This window comes from Anneissia japonica, unplaced genomic scaffold, assembly GCF_011630105.1.
Source record: "Anneissia japonica isolate Jap-2015-1 unplaced genomic scaffold, ASM1163010v1 scaffold287736_len1891122_cov214, whole genome shotgun sequence".
In the NCBI taxonomy this organism is placed as follows: domain Eukaryota; kingdom Metazoa; phylum Echinodermata; class Crinoidea; order Comatulida; family Comatulidae; genus Anneissia; species Anneissia japonica.
Window position 1 is genome coordinate 709,128 of NW_022756106.1, and position 14,190 is coordinate 723,317.

The window sequence follows — 14,190 nt, forward strand, 5'->3', positions numbered from 1 at the left end:
CCTATAATTAGTGGCGTAACGAAGAAATGTGAGGAAGAGACGTAGGCTTCTTCGGGCCCTATTACCCTGGGGGCTAGGGAACTATAGGACGAATCTTCCGTCCACTTCGGTTTTTTTTAATGTTTTAATTGCGTATTTATATTTATTTACACGTTCTCCTAAGGACCCAACCCTCCCTGCTTAACCATTTTGCTTGCTTTAACATCCTTTAACAGACCACCTTTCCAATTTGTTTCTCTTCTTTGTGTAGCAAATAGCAATTCATGAAAGTGCTACATTATCAAATTATCTTAGAAGCTGATTAGTATATATTGCTAATTAACGAAGACAAGCAGTAGTTGGACAAGTCTGTATGTGTTTGCAGAAGCCTTTGTGCCCGTGTGAATTATCAATTATAGCCTCAAAAATGCATGTTCGACGGCCTAATTCTCAATGTACATCTTCCACCGTTAAGCAAATGTATGCTTTCGCTTGCGACATGTTATAATTCGATATAACTGAATTAGTTCGTTAGTAAATGTATCAGGTTTTCTTGACCATAACGAAACATGGTAACGCGATATGCACGAGGCGCTGATGATGAATACATCGTCGAGATGCAGATAACACGTGCGAAAAGTAAGTAGTGGATGCGGGATGTGCAATGGATTTTGTGGCTGCTGAGTAAAAGAAAAAAGTAAACGAAAAAAAATCTTTAAACTTATGCTTAAGTTTAATGAAGCTTTACGCAATTAGGCGTCAGAAATAATAATAACAATAATAATAATAATAATAATAATTATTATTATTATTATTATCATTATTATTATTATTATTATTATAAATAGTAATTGATTATGATGGTAATAGGCCCTAAGTCTATTAACGTGAAGTTAATCATATATAGTAGTAAAATACTCTGGAGTCAATTTTTATCGATGATTGTTATCAAAATAATTAGGCTTATTATTGTTACAGTTAGATTATTGCAAGTGTTTAAAAACATTATCGTAACTTTCTTGTAGGCCTGTTTTTGTACTTTTTATCAAGTGTATTGTTCTTTTTGAATAAAATATACCATGAGATAAAATGAAATAATGGATGATTTCTATATAGGCCTAGCCTATATGTCTGTTCTAAATTGGTGTATATTAGCTACAGTCATGTCGCTCAAAACCGTTATAATTTATCTAGCGTATACGACGTAACTGTTTCAACTAGGACAGAGAACGGATGTCATTCAGTTAGATCACCGTGTAATAAGTGTACTTCATGACTAAATAAAACAAATTGTGCGACATGGAAGGCGTTTGATTGACGTCTGTCTGTGGTGAACAAGAATCAAATCAAATCAACACGCTACAATGGGCCTAACAATGTGTTATTGGTAGTTAAGCCACTTAGTCACATGACTATGACCTTGTGATGTCACATTCCCTTTTTGGAAAGGCGTTTAATTGAATTATAATTTGATATTTTTATTGCATTATTATCATTATCAGTAATATAATTAAAATTATTATTATCATCTTTATCATATCATTTTACTATAATATATATATTTTTTATGGTTTTTTTATGGACCATAATTGAAACAAACGTCCATGTTGTGACGTTACCTGTCCAGATTGCGAAAGTGTCAATCATCACAGTAGTAGGTCCTGAAGTTTACTACGTCAAGTTGAAAGCAATTCAAGATTGACACATCAAATTTTAAAATGGACGATGATCATTTCAAGTAAATGACACAAGGTCCATCTGCGCGTAGTACGCCTATTTCACATACACCAGTGATAATATTACATTATTAGGCCTATGGTTATCAATTAAATACGATAGCTGGTTTGCAGTCCGGAAAACGAGGAACTTCGCAGGTTAAGATCTCAGTACCGTATAAAAGTTTTAAACGAAGAGGACCTTCTCGACCCGTTTGCTAATATCGATAATACATGGGGTAATTTAAACAAATGAATAATCTTATTTGTATACGGTACGGTAGTCATTCATGTGAGTTTTCGAAACAGGAAGCATAGATGGTTTATCATTTTACAATGTGAAACTGAGGCCCTATGTCTAATATGTGGTTCCAGGACCACAATGAAAAACATTTCTTTAAAATGATTGTGTCATCCTGGCTAAAGATATTAGTAAATAAATAAATAAATAAATAATGAACCAGTTCTATCTATCAGAGTACTAAACTCATATTCAAATTGTAACCCATCCAAAAAACCCAGCTAAGAAAGAGTGACTCAGGGTTTCTATCGAAAGTTTTACGGTATGTGCTATGTATAATATATATGTATGTATATATATATATATATATATATATATATATATATTGTATATATGAAAGATGATACCGTACGTATCATATTCATATACCATACCTGTTATTATAAACTGATACGGTAACCGCCGCCTTGATGGCAGCAACGAACATTTTCATTGCCTGCTCTACTTTCAATAGTTTGACAACTATTCTTTCTCGCGCTTAATTTCATTACAAGCACACTAGAAATCACAATGTCATGTTAGGCACTATTAGCTAAAGAAGCCTCGTGCAGATATCATGCGAGAAGGTCATTTTTTACATGAACGTATTGGCAAACAATTGCCCCATATCGATGCTTGTTTACTAATCAAATTACGTTAATACAAACGTCCTCCGATCACATAGCATTAATGAACACAACCCATAACTCAAGCCAATATTAAATTCAAAAATCAACCGTGTTGTATTAGATTACTGGCCACTCGCTCTCATTAAGCACAACTAAGATGTAACTTAATTTAGCGCTCCAGTTTGGTAAAATGACAGAATCTCTCAACATTGAGCGAAATATGTTCTCTGTTTAATCAAATTTCTGTCGAGAAATTTATGGACGTTTTATTTTACTTATCACATGAATAAAGCAATATCACATGCAAAACATGAATGAGATATTTATGACAAAGTCAGAGATACACTGGTAGTGTTTTGTTTGTTAGATCAGATTTTGCCGGACTCCAAAAGTCGTTAATTAATAATAGCTAGGCCTAGGCCGATGTTATTTGTTTGATCAGGATGAAACAATACGGTGTTTTAGACCTGCTACAATGAAGCTACTGTCTGATTAATTGGGTCTGACTATGGGTATACATACATTTAACTATCACACTTTTTGACAAATTCTGGTCAGTTGTGTATGATTTTGTATGTGAAGCTTTAACAGAAAGGTTGACAAATTACGGGGAGATATGCCTATCTATGCTTGAAAATTTGGAAATATTGTCAGTGGCGTAAAGCTGGTGCCGGGGGCCCTGTGGCTTTTCGAGACTGGAGCCTTTTCCAGTCACGGTCGCCAATACCTTGTGGGGTTTAGGTGTGTTTTTAAATCATGTTTGTCATTGTATAATTTTTTCAACGACGAAAAAAAATTATATATTATAATAATGTCGTTCTTATATAGCGCCTAATGCCTTAACAAAGCCTCTAAGCGCTTCACATTTATTTATATTAGTGGCGGATCTAGTAGGAATTTAAAATAGAGAGGCCCAGGGACTTTCACAGACGAAGGGTCTGTACCAGCTTTATTATGGCACCCGATGGCCGGAAATGGCAAGCACTGACATAAAATGTTATTAGTTTGGTTTTTTGTTTTTTTTTATCTCTATTTGTTTTTTACAAAATAATAAATTTACGGGCCCCTTAATCCGTCACTGGATATAATACAATATATGCCCTACAGTCGATGTCAGAGACACATTATTCTGTTATGAAAGCTCTTTTCTGATCGAGGACCCTATGGGAAGGGGACCGACGAACCCAGGAATCGGGGCCCGGTGGACCGCCGCACGAGAGCTCATAGGCGTTACGCCACTGAATGCTGTACCGGTATCGAGATTAGAAAAACTATAGCCTAGAGGTATTCGATTTTTGTGCAGTAAGATTTGCCATAAAATAAAATCCATATCATCGTCTTTACAATACTGTACATGTTAACTTCCTTCGTCAAATTTTAAAATGAAATGAACGTAGAAATTAAAATGAGAATTGTTTGTACTTTAAACGTAATATAACGAATGACGTCACTGTTAAGGCAGGTAGGAAGTTGTAAAGGAATGAATGAAAATGGGAATTGTGAACCACCCCTACCGTTATGTGCAACTATTTCGCAAGTTGTTTATCCCATAGGACGCTCTGCTAATTAAGCCCATGCCATTATTGGCTTTAATTGACTATTTGTTAATTACACATCGATCGGGCGCATTACATGCTTCATTATGTTACCTCTGTCACTCACCTTCTCAATTAAGGCCCACTTGCGGTGATTTACCGGTACCTGCACTTAATGAACGGTAGGCCTACCATTTAGGACCTCTATTCCCGCGTTCTCCCTTTATGCTGTACCGTACTCCTCTCAAATGATGATGAAGTATTATTATTTATTTATTTTTATTTATTTTACTATTTTTTTCTCACTATATTCACAGAGGGTGCCACTTCAAGATTAGGCCCTAATTGATATTTGATCCCTTTAAATAAACGAAATCAAAATAATAATCAGGGCCGGCGGAACGTTTTTCAAAGTGGGAGGGGGAGGCACTAGGAAGATGAATGGGAATATGAATTACGAGGGAGCCGATCATACAAAAATCTGCATAGACATTATATATATTCTGCTAAAAAGTTGCGCCCACCGCAACGGGCAGAATTAACCAGACAAATTGCTCCACCAGCTAACATGATAATAAAATGCTTCATAAAGTCATATTAGGCCTACGAGGCTTAGGTAGTGGAGATGTTTTTAGTCGTGAGACGAAATCTTGTGCTTTCACAGGAATTGACTTCGGGACCCTAAGATTTAACGGCAAGCATCTTAACCACCAAGCTACATCAACTACAAATTATGCCTAAAGAATATGTATTTTATTTGTTTGTAATTTAAAGATTTTAATTGTGCAATTAGTCTTAATTTAAGAAACATTGATGAGCGATAGAGAAGCTTATACAGAATTGGTGTTTAGATAAGCAGTCGGCCTATGAGGAATAAGGTTCAAAATGAACGATGTCCTTAACAAGGCTTATTTACACTATGACGATAACGCTAAAGCTAAAAAGCAATTGTTCATATAGAAAATAAAAGAAATAAGAATTTTTTTCCCACTAGCACGATTCGATAACAATTTATCTTGTATACGATAAAAAAATATTTTGACAAATCAAAACAAATGACGTCATAATCATGGGAAAACGATAAAATCGTTTTTATTACTACGATTTTACCGTTTTCTTGTGATCATGACGTCATTTAATTTGATTTGTCAAAATATTTTGTTATCTCGTATACACGATAAATCTTTATCGAATCGTGCTATATTTTTCATATAGAAAATAAAAGAAAAAAGAGAACCATATTATGATAAAGAGATGAACTCTAAACCGCCTTGCTGTAATGCAATAATTATTATTATTTGGAAATTATTTCTTCTATATTCTATAGGCCTATGAACAATTGCGCTTTAGCTTTTTATCGTTGATCGTTATCGTCATAAACAGGCCTTTATACGACAATTCCACAACATTTCAAATAGAAGTCGAATAGACTTGACTGATTAACTCAATTAGGTACCGTAACTCATGGGCCTACGTCAATTGATAAAACCAGGTTGTCTTTATGAGGACATACATTAGGCAACTTTTACACTCGCAGATTCTTTTTTAATTGTTAAAAAAATAAAATATTTTTAATTTAAGCAAAAAAAATGTTAAAATTAATAATTTTCGATAGACCTATAATAAACAAGTTGGTGAAAATATTGTTTTAATTCACTAAAAATATATTGATTTTGATTAGCATTACTTGGATATTAATCTTTTTTTGTTTAATTTAAAAAAAATCTTGTTTCTATTTTTTTTTTTTTTTTTTTTGGGCCTTTTTTTTTTTTTTTTTTTTTTTTTTTGGGCCTTAATTTATGAGCTTGCAGTCGAATGTGCAAGCCTCCACGATTTTGTATTTCAGTGGGGGCGTCCTCAAGTTTTCAGAACAAATTCATAGCATTTCGAAAGGAAAAGATACCGTACTAAGCCTTCTTTCCTCCATGAATTTTATGGTAGCGAGAAATACGAACAGTACAGAAACTATTTATAATATATTTCATTTTTGTTGATGACAACAGTCCATGATGACAATATAAACGAAATAATTATATTTATGCTCAGATATCCAAGTACAAAAACTATTGTTGGTCGATAGAGGGCGGACTTTAAAATTTCCATGGGAGCATAAGAAGCGTCTTCTTTATTATTATTAGAGCAATAGTTACTCCTTATTTGGATTGGGCCTAACGCCAATCTTCGTAAATGACAATCTGTAAGTATTCTTCAGTATTACTTGAATTACCTGTTTCTACACATATAAGGTACGTTTTGGTTACAGAATAACTAGATACATACATGCAGTGTCATCTAGGCGCCTACTAGGATTTTATTATTTCATAATGAGGGAAGCCTAGCTAGCCTAGCCTAGGCCTAGATAGATGCTTTGCTAGGCCTAGGTTGGCTAAACCTGTGTGTATGTAGGCCTAAAATAGGCCATTTATTATAATTAATAGAGGCTTGTGGGGAGGTACGGTAGCCAGAAACTTTGGTCTAGCCCTCAATGTGCTCGGTGCTGTGTTTTTAATTAACCGCCTAATTCTTTCCACTTTTCTTAACCAAAGGTTTTGACTAGGACCAGTTTACACTACATTCTGATAACTTGATCCATTGACCAGAAACTTAAAAGTCCAAGATGTCTGCTGATACTGTAGAGAATTCAGAGGAAACTCAAATGGCTGAAGAAAGTGATAATCCACAGACTGAAACATCAGATGCAATAGGTCAAAGTTCAAACAAGGACAACGTAAACAATAAGCATACTGAGAACCTTACCAATAGTTCAAGAAATGGTAAGCGCTACCACAATCATTTTGTTCGTTTTATAAATCTTTTTGTTGATCATTAAAAATTGTGTACAGTTCACCCTCCAATTCGAGACCACATTTGGGACCTGAAAATTTGTGGTGGTGTCGGTGTTATAAGGTAGAATATTGTTATTTGGGTCTTTGGAAAAGTGGTCTCCAATTAGAGGGCTAGCTTTGTGTTATAAGGTAGAAGATTGTTATTTGCGTTTTTGGAAAAGTGGTCTCCAATTAGAGGGGTCTCGAATTGGAGGGTGCACTGTATTCAGATGCATCTGGAAGTTATTCACAATTGAATTAACTGTTGGAAGTGAATGAAAAAAGGGGAATAATAAAGTGTTGAAAATAAGAAAATTCTAAAATTTTAATTCATATTTTGAATAATCTGCAAGTTCAATAGTTAAGATAAAAATATGCCCTTTTTCAAAGATACAACATGACTTTTTAATGAATTAGGGACACCTACTATAATGCATTGTTTTTTATGTCTTTGCACTGTAGTTATTTTATATTTATTTATAATCATTCATGCATAATTTTGGCATGAACTACATTGATAATTCCCTAAACGTGCCTCCTAAAAATTACATTTCATTCTCGATATTTTCAAATTTTAAGGTCCGGCTGAGTCAAGTTCATCACAGGGTATTGAAGAAACTAATTCTGTTGATGAAAATAAAAGTGAAAGGGAGATCAGCAGAAGTGACCTCTTTAAACGAGGGCAGGCTCTAGAGCAAGAAGGTAAACAGGACGAGGCCTTGAAGCTGTATCTGCAGAGTTTAACTGGCATTCAACAGCAGACCAGTTTTCCGGAACTTCCGCTGTGCCTGCATCACGTTTCACAGATATACTTCAATAATAATGAGTGTATCCTTTTTTGATTTTTTCATCTATTAAATGATCATGTTATTAAGTGTAGAAGCGTGCATCGGAGCATGTAAGGCTTTGGACTTTCAATCTGAAGGTCAGGGATTCGAGACCGATGCTTGTCACACTGCTTGCGTTCTTGGGCAAAACACTTTAATGATAATGGCGATATGCTTGTAAAGTGCATAATACAAAATCATCTCTATGCGCTAAGAAACGACATCCCAAATGCACAGAAAGAAAATGAAGGCAAGCTTCTTTACCACTAAGCCATTCAACTCCACTCCATAATAATAATATCATGGAGATATTTCTATTTGAATACAGTATTTGGGATGCCAAGATTGTTTTTGTTACTTGATTGTTTTTCTTTAATGTTGTTTAGATGAGAAAGCAGTTCATTTCATTCAAGCAGAGAAATTATTCTATGAAACAGCTCTTATTGATGCTGCAAAGCTACACTTGCAATTAAGTAAGTACAGAGGTACACACATAAGCACATGTAATACACAATTATGTTAGCCCCCAAATAAGATCATAAGTATATACACAATTAAAATACAATAAATAAATTTTGATGATAATAATAATAATAATAATGTCATTTATAGAGCGCTCTTATCAAGGATATCACAGCACTTTACAAAACAAAGATAAAGTAAAAGGAAGTACATGTATAAGGTATACATATATACTTATTTATACAAATAAATACAAAAATAAATAAGACACAAGTAAGTATTTAGACAAGTACACAAATATTAATAAGTGCACATGGTTTTTTTTACTACAAATATTTGCAATATTTTCTGTACTTTTTTTTTTAACTGAATATTTTGATATTATAATTACAGAAAATGCTCAAGAAGGGACATCAAGGGAAATGCTTGATGTTAGTAGTGAGGCAGTGAAAGCGGAGCAATTTGAGAACTTAGCACGTCTTTGTAAAGAAGAGGGAAAGTAAGTGAGAAACTCAATTAGAAAAATCTATTGGGTCTGCCTCTGGTACAGTACTACCCAAGTAGCGTAGGTTAAAATATTGGTGCCATTATGGTTTTGTTTTTATTAATAAATTTTTCCTTTTATTTGACCTTTCGGAAATTCATTATTTTCTGTTTTTTCAACAGCCCTCAACTTGCTCTAGACTATTGTGGAAAAGTAAGTACTCTATTTATTCATATCTATTTTAAGCGCATTGAGGTTAAATTAGTCACTATAAGCTTTATCATATTAACATGTAAAGTACATTTGGTTATCAATTTTAACTTAATAATATACATAAATACATATATATACCCACATATTTGCTGTGCTTACATACCCACATACATTCTTGCATGCACACATAATGCTCTTGTTTTTTTATTTATAACAGGCAACTAAAATGTACCGACAACTTTACGGTGAAGACCATCCAACCACCAAACAAGCTCTTGATTTGTTTACAATCATTTATGCAGAAGTTGGTAAAAATCAGTATGCAGGTAAGGTACAGTCATCTATCTTTCAAAGATTTATAGAATCAAAAATTTCATCAAAAGCTGTTATAAAGAGCTTAGATAATATTAAACTCCCAAATTTATCATTTTTATTCTACAAGCGTGTTAATACAGCTGTGCACCACATTGGTTTACTCATTGTTATATATTATTTATAAAAAAAAAAAATAATGATTGTTTTTCTTTGTGTTACAGAGGCAATGGAACGCAGTCAAAGTGAAGAGGAATCAAGTGAAAAGGTACACAAAATTCTACCACGGCTCAGTGGTGACGCAATCCCTGGTGGACCAAAGGGCACTCTGAAGAAGCGGTATGTATTTGTGTTTATTATTGCAAGGTGGCTTTTAGAGAAATTCACTAGGCTCCCATTCATTCCAGTAAATCGCAATGCTTTGTTCTGCCAGAGAAATCGGTTAGACCATTAGAAAGTGTAGCACGCCTGTACACAATTCAGTACAATAATGCTGTGAGTTATTGGTTTCTATCCTACTAACCTTTTACATTTACCAGTTGTGGTTGTAGTTTGTATACTGGAAGACAGTCCCTACAATTCTTTTTGATAAATTGTTTAGAATTGACATGTCGACAAGGACGCGAAGCCCCGCCCGTGAAAACCTTAGACAGTGGCGGCTAGACATACCGAGTTGGCAAAGATTTTCTTTGCTATCAATCTTCAAGAAAAAAGAGAATTCAGGGTAGGCAGTATGAAAATGAATCATATATTCATAGTGTTAATCTATTTCATGGAACATAGCGGGGAAATTGTTGTAAAATCCTCTGTATTTTGCTCCCAAAAGAAAGAGGGAAAAGCCGCGTTCGGTCAACCTTGTTGTTGGCAAAGTCCAAGTCACTGATGCGCACTGCTTGTGTAAATTTGGGTATCTATAACCAAGCATAGACATCCAGGCCTATGCTCATGTATGTTTCGCGTTTAAACCAGCTGTCTAAAGAAATTAAAATGTCAGAGAAAAAGTTTTTGAGCACGTGACTAAATGGCGCTCGCTGATTAGTCGGTTTATCTGTCAATCAAATCTCGTCGAGATGTTAATTCTTGAAAGTACTGTACACACAGGCCTTAATGCACAAGAGCCTAACAGATAATTCCAAAAACGTTGCAGTATAATATTCAATCAGCGATGGAATATATGCTGTTCAGTACACATGAAGTTATGTTTGTTAAGGAAAATAAACTTATGAATTTTGTGACTATAATTTCAGGTCATCATTTGATAGTAAAGAAAAATCAGATGAAAGGAAGAAGAGGGGTTTGAAGAAAGTACGATTTGAAGAAGAATATGAACCTACGCCCATCAAAGACCAAGGTATCATCTGATAAACTCTACTACAGCTGTCCACACTATCAAATTTTGTTTGACAAAAAACTGTTGTATGCCCATATATAGTCATGATGTGCTTATATATGGTCATGATGTGATGTCATCATGACCATATTTAGGCATGTCACATGTTTTTGTCAAGTAAAATTTGATAGTTGGCACAGGGCTTAAGAATATATTTGCACGCAGTAGGTATTAAAATGATTCAGATATTCTTTATTGTCATAACAATGTCATTTGGTTTGTTTTCCTTACATAAGGGTTAAAAATTATAAAAACACATCAAAATACAGATAAAGTTATTTAAATATATATCAAACACAAAAGAAAATTTACATATAAAAATATATAATATTTAAAGAATGATTAAGGTATCCAGTGTATCCAGTTCAGCAGTTGAAGTCGGAGTTGTATGAGCGAATGGCAGGTGGTATTGATGGGTTCTTATATCTGTCAGTTTGGGTTGACGGAGTCTGCCAGATCCATTTACAGCAATGGCATCATGCAATGGATTCGTTAATGACACATCAACCTATACTGTCTCACCCTCACAATATATTATATAATTTCTTATACCATTTTTCTGTTACAGATGATGTTGTAATGACATTTATGATGATGATCCTTTTTGTTCTCATCACCATTTTCATTGCTCTTATTGGCTCATATGTTTACTGCTACGACAAGACGGCAACATCGTCAATGTGCGCAAGTCTGAAGAGCGACCTCAGTTACTATTTTATGAAAATTCAGTATACATTTAAGCATTATTTTCAGTAGTTTAAAGGGTAAGTTAAAGGTTATGTCCAGACTGTGAACTTTTATTTGACAAATGATCTGCCCTGCACATATTTGGACAATCAGTTTTGGTCACAGAAAATTGATAGTGTGTGCAGAGCACATAGTGCTACAAGATACAATGTACCATAGAGTGTAAAGTAAGACCTGCGCGGGGAATATATCCTCCTCGCAAAAGTAAAGTTAGGCCTACAAAGCCAACCGCACATTTCAGAAAATAAGGGCCGATTTCCTTGAAGATGTTGCTGAAAATTTGGCTTTGACCTAATCTTATATATTATATATAAGCAATGTATTGATGATTATGCGCACCTATTTACCTAGCGAATTTCCACGCAAATTTGAGCTAATTTTTTAGGTAGCATCTGCGTAATTGAAACAAGTTACAGTATGGACAATGTATATATAAAAGCTGAAATAACTTGCTGTATTCCATTTACCATAGGCCCAGGAGCATCCCCACTGCTGTTAAATTATAATGATACTTAATAATATATATAGGCTTAGGGTAGTTATAGTAGGCCTAAAATAATGTTAGATGTAATAATGCACTATGTAATCAATAATAAATCACTCATACAATAAGTATGGATTAAGATGGGGCATGTCAACTGAATTTTACTAGGTTTTATGCCTAACCCAGGCTAGTTTTATAGCCAGGGCCCCAGGAAAAAATCTGCGCAGTTTTTTCCAAAAATTAGACTTTGACCTGTAGTTATGATTCTGCACACCTATTGTTCCTAGCAAATATGAGTTATTTTTGAGGTACCATGCATTTGAAGTACTTTACAGTATGGCCAGGGCCCAGGCCTAGCTTTACCTACCTCACTCGGATGTGATTTGCTTCTTCGGCTTTCTGAGTTAAAATGTCAGTAATTCCAGTAAGGTAGATAAAGTGAACATATTATTATTTTTATTGCAGTTTTTATTAATATTACTGTTTTAATACTTATTGTTTTATAGTTATTTTTAGTATCAAGATTATTTACGTGCGATTTGCGTATATGTGTATCTTTAATCAATTAATAAACAATTGTGTGAAATGTGTTTTAAATTTAAGCTTTTAAATATACGTGTATGCATTGCAAAATTAGTTTGGATTCTATCAAATTAACATGCTTTATGAGATTGTTGTGTTTAAAGAAATATATATTTGTTAAATAATAAAAATGAGTTAATCAATTTGTAACGATTTAGAGAATATCTATGTTCATTTCAAGACCATAGCACAGTAGTACAGTATTACCATAAGTAATATGTGCTATAAAAGTAAATGTTGCAGATATATAGAGTGCCAAAGCTTTTTTACGGTAGTTTGTTTTTAATTGTGCAGTTTTTAAACGTGTTTGTTAACTTAATAAATTATACTGATACTTATTCAAGAATTTGGTACAAGATTGTATACAGATATACACATGATTATGTAGTGCATATTTTGATTGGTTAATTTTAATTAATCCTGTTTTTAATACATTCATCTATTAATGATGTCATCGCTGAGTCATGTACACAAATGTAATAGCCCACTGATTAACAAGTATTGCGTTGTCTTGGCCAACAAAATTGATGGCGTCATTAAGATGTCCACATTTTATGATTTAGCAACATATAGGAAAGTTCATAGTTGATGTAGTATAGTAGTTTGTCCAGTCAGATGACCTTCTACTTGATCGCGCATCAACATTTTCGGCGACATTTGTGTAATATGTCGTTTTTTTCCACTTGTGATATAAATTGACCACAATTTCACATAGCATAACAAAAGTATACAGTTTTGATAAAACCTTGAAGCAGAGTAGGCCTATCCAACATACCGTGAGTTGGGATTGTATGTGTAAGAAGGTTGTCAAAGTGTGGCTTAAATTTCAAGTTTTGATCAGGTCAAATTTTCTACTTTTCTACATGTCTGCACTTATATCAAATATTACTGTAAAGATGACCCCTGTATCTTGTATAGTTTTTGTGTTGCTAACATTTTAATGTGAAACTGTGAGCGCCAGCTTTTTGTTGGACGAACTTCAATGTAAGGGGATAATTTGTTAACTTTCGAATTTCCTTGTACAAGTGCAATATTTAAGAATGATTTTATTGAAGTAAGAAAGAATGCTCTGTATTTGAAAAAACCCATTTACAATTTTCATAAAAGCATCACCTTGATAATGTATGTTTGTCTAGGCCTTAATTAAGTGATGTTAGTTTCGTTTTTCTTAGAGCAAATAGATATTTAAGCTTGGTTTCCATACAGTCGCTACAAAGTCGCTGCAGCGTTTTCACTGCGATACTTGCACTGCGTAGCTGTCCCCCGACGCAATCGGGACGCTCCTTTAAGGCCAATTCAGACAGCGTCGGCCGACGCAGCCCGTCACGATTTATCGTCGGGGACAGTCTTAAGCCGTCGTGAGAAATATTAAACATGTTTAATATTCTACGACGCGACTGCCCCCGACGCACACAACAAATCGCGTCGGGCTGCGTCGGCCGACGCTGTCTGAGTTGGCCTTTATTCAACTGACTAATTAGCGTTGCCAAAGGAGTCGGCAGTAGCGTGTAGCAATTTTTGTTGAAACTACGCTTTACTAAATTAGGTCCCACAAAATGACAACTTAAACGCATGTAGACACCATTGATCTATACTACTGTACATGGAATTATATTAGATATCAGTGGTAAGCACGTGCATTTCTGAGACAACACATGCGTGTTGGACAAGTGCGTATTCCTGGCCATGTTGTGATTGGCCAGTTCAAAAGTCCATTATGAGCTAC

General features: G+C 34.3%; 1 protein-coding gene across 2 annotated transcripts; it reads left to right on the forward strand.

The window, feature by feature from the left end:
- The first annotated feature begins 6,213 nt into the window (after window positions 1-6,213).
- On the forward strand, window positions 6,214-13,589 carry LOC117123905 (consortin-like). 2 transcript variants are annotated; one of them, XM_033269970.1, is made up of 10 exons: window positions 6,214-6,335; window positions 6,685-6,912; window positions 7,543-7,791; window positions 8,177-8,263; window positions 8,646-8,751; window positions 8,919-8,949; window positions 9,167-9,275; window positions 9,486-9,600; window positions 10,509-10,612; window positions 11,220-13,589. In XM_033269970.1, the coding sequence occupies exons 2-10, from the start codon at window positions 6,756-6,758 to the stop codon at window positions 11,405-11,407; spliced, it is 1,146 nt and encodes a 381-aa protein (XP_033125861.1). In that variant the 5' UTR covers window positions 6,214-6,335; window positions 6,685-6,755; the 3' UTR covers window positions 11,408-13,589. The 2 variants fall into 2 exon arrangements, with proteins under 2 accessions (XP_033125861.1, XP_033125862.1); XM_033269971.1 differs by having other exon boundaries at window positions 6,246-6,384.
- Window positions 13,590-14,190: the final 601 nt, after the last annotated feature.

Excerpts from the sequence above, each read along its gene's own strand:
- LOC117123905 (XM_033269970.1), top strand. The coding sequence starts at position 6,756 with ATGTCTGCTGATACTGTAGAGAATTCAGAGGAAACTCAAATGGCTGAA. Across the intron at positions 6,913-7,542 it reads TACCAATAGTTCAAGAAATG|GTCCGGCTGAGTCAAGTTCA; the intron begins GTAAGCGCTACC and ends TCAAATTTTAAG. Across the intron at positions 8,752-8,918 it reads CTTTGTAAAGAAGAGGGAAA|CCCTCAACTTGCTCTAGACT; the intron begins GTAAGTGAGAAA and ends TTTTTTCAACAG.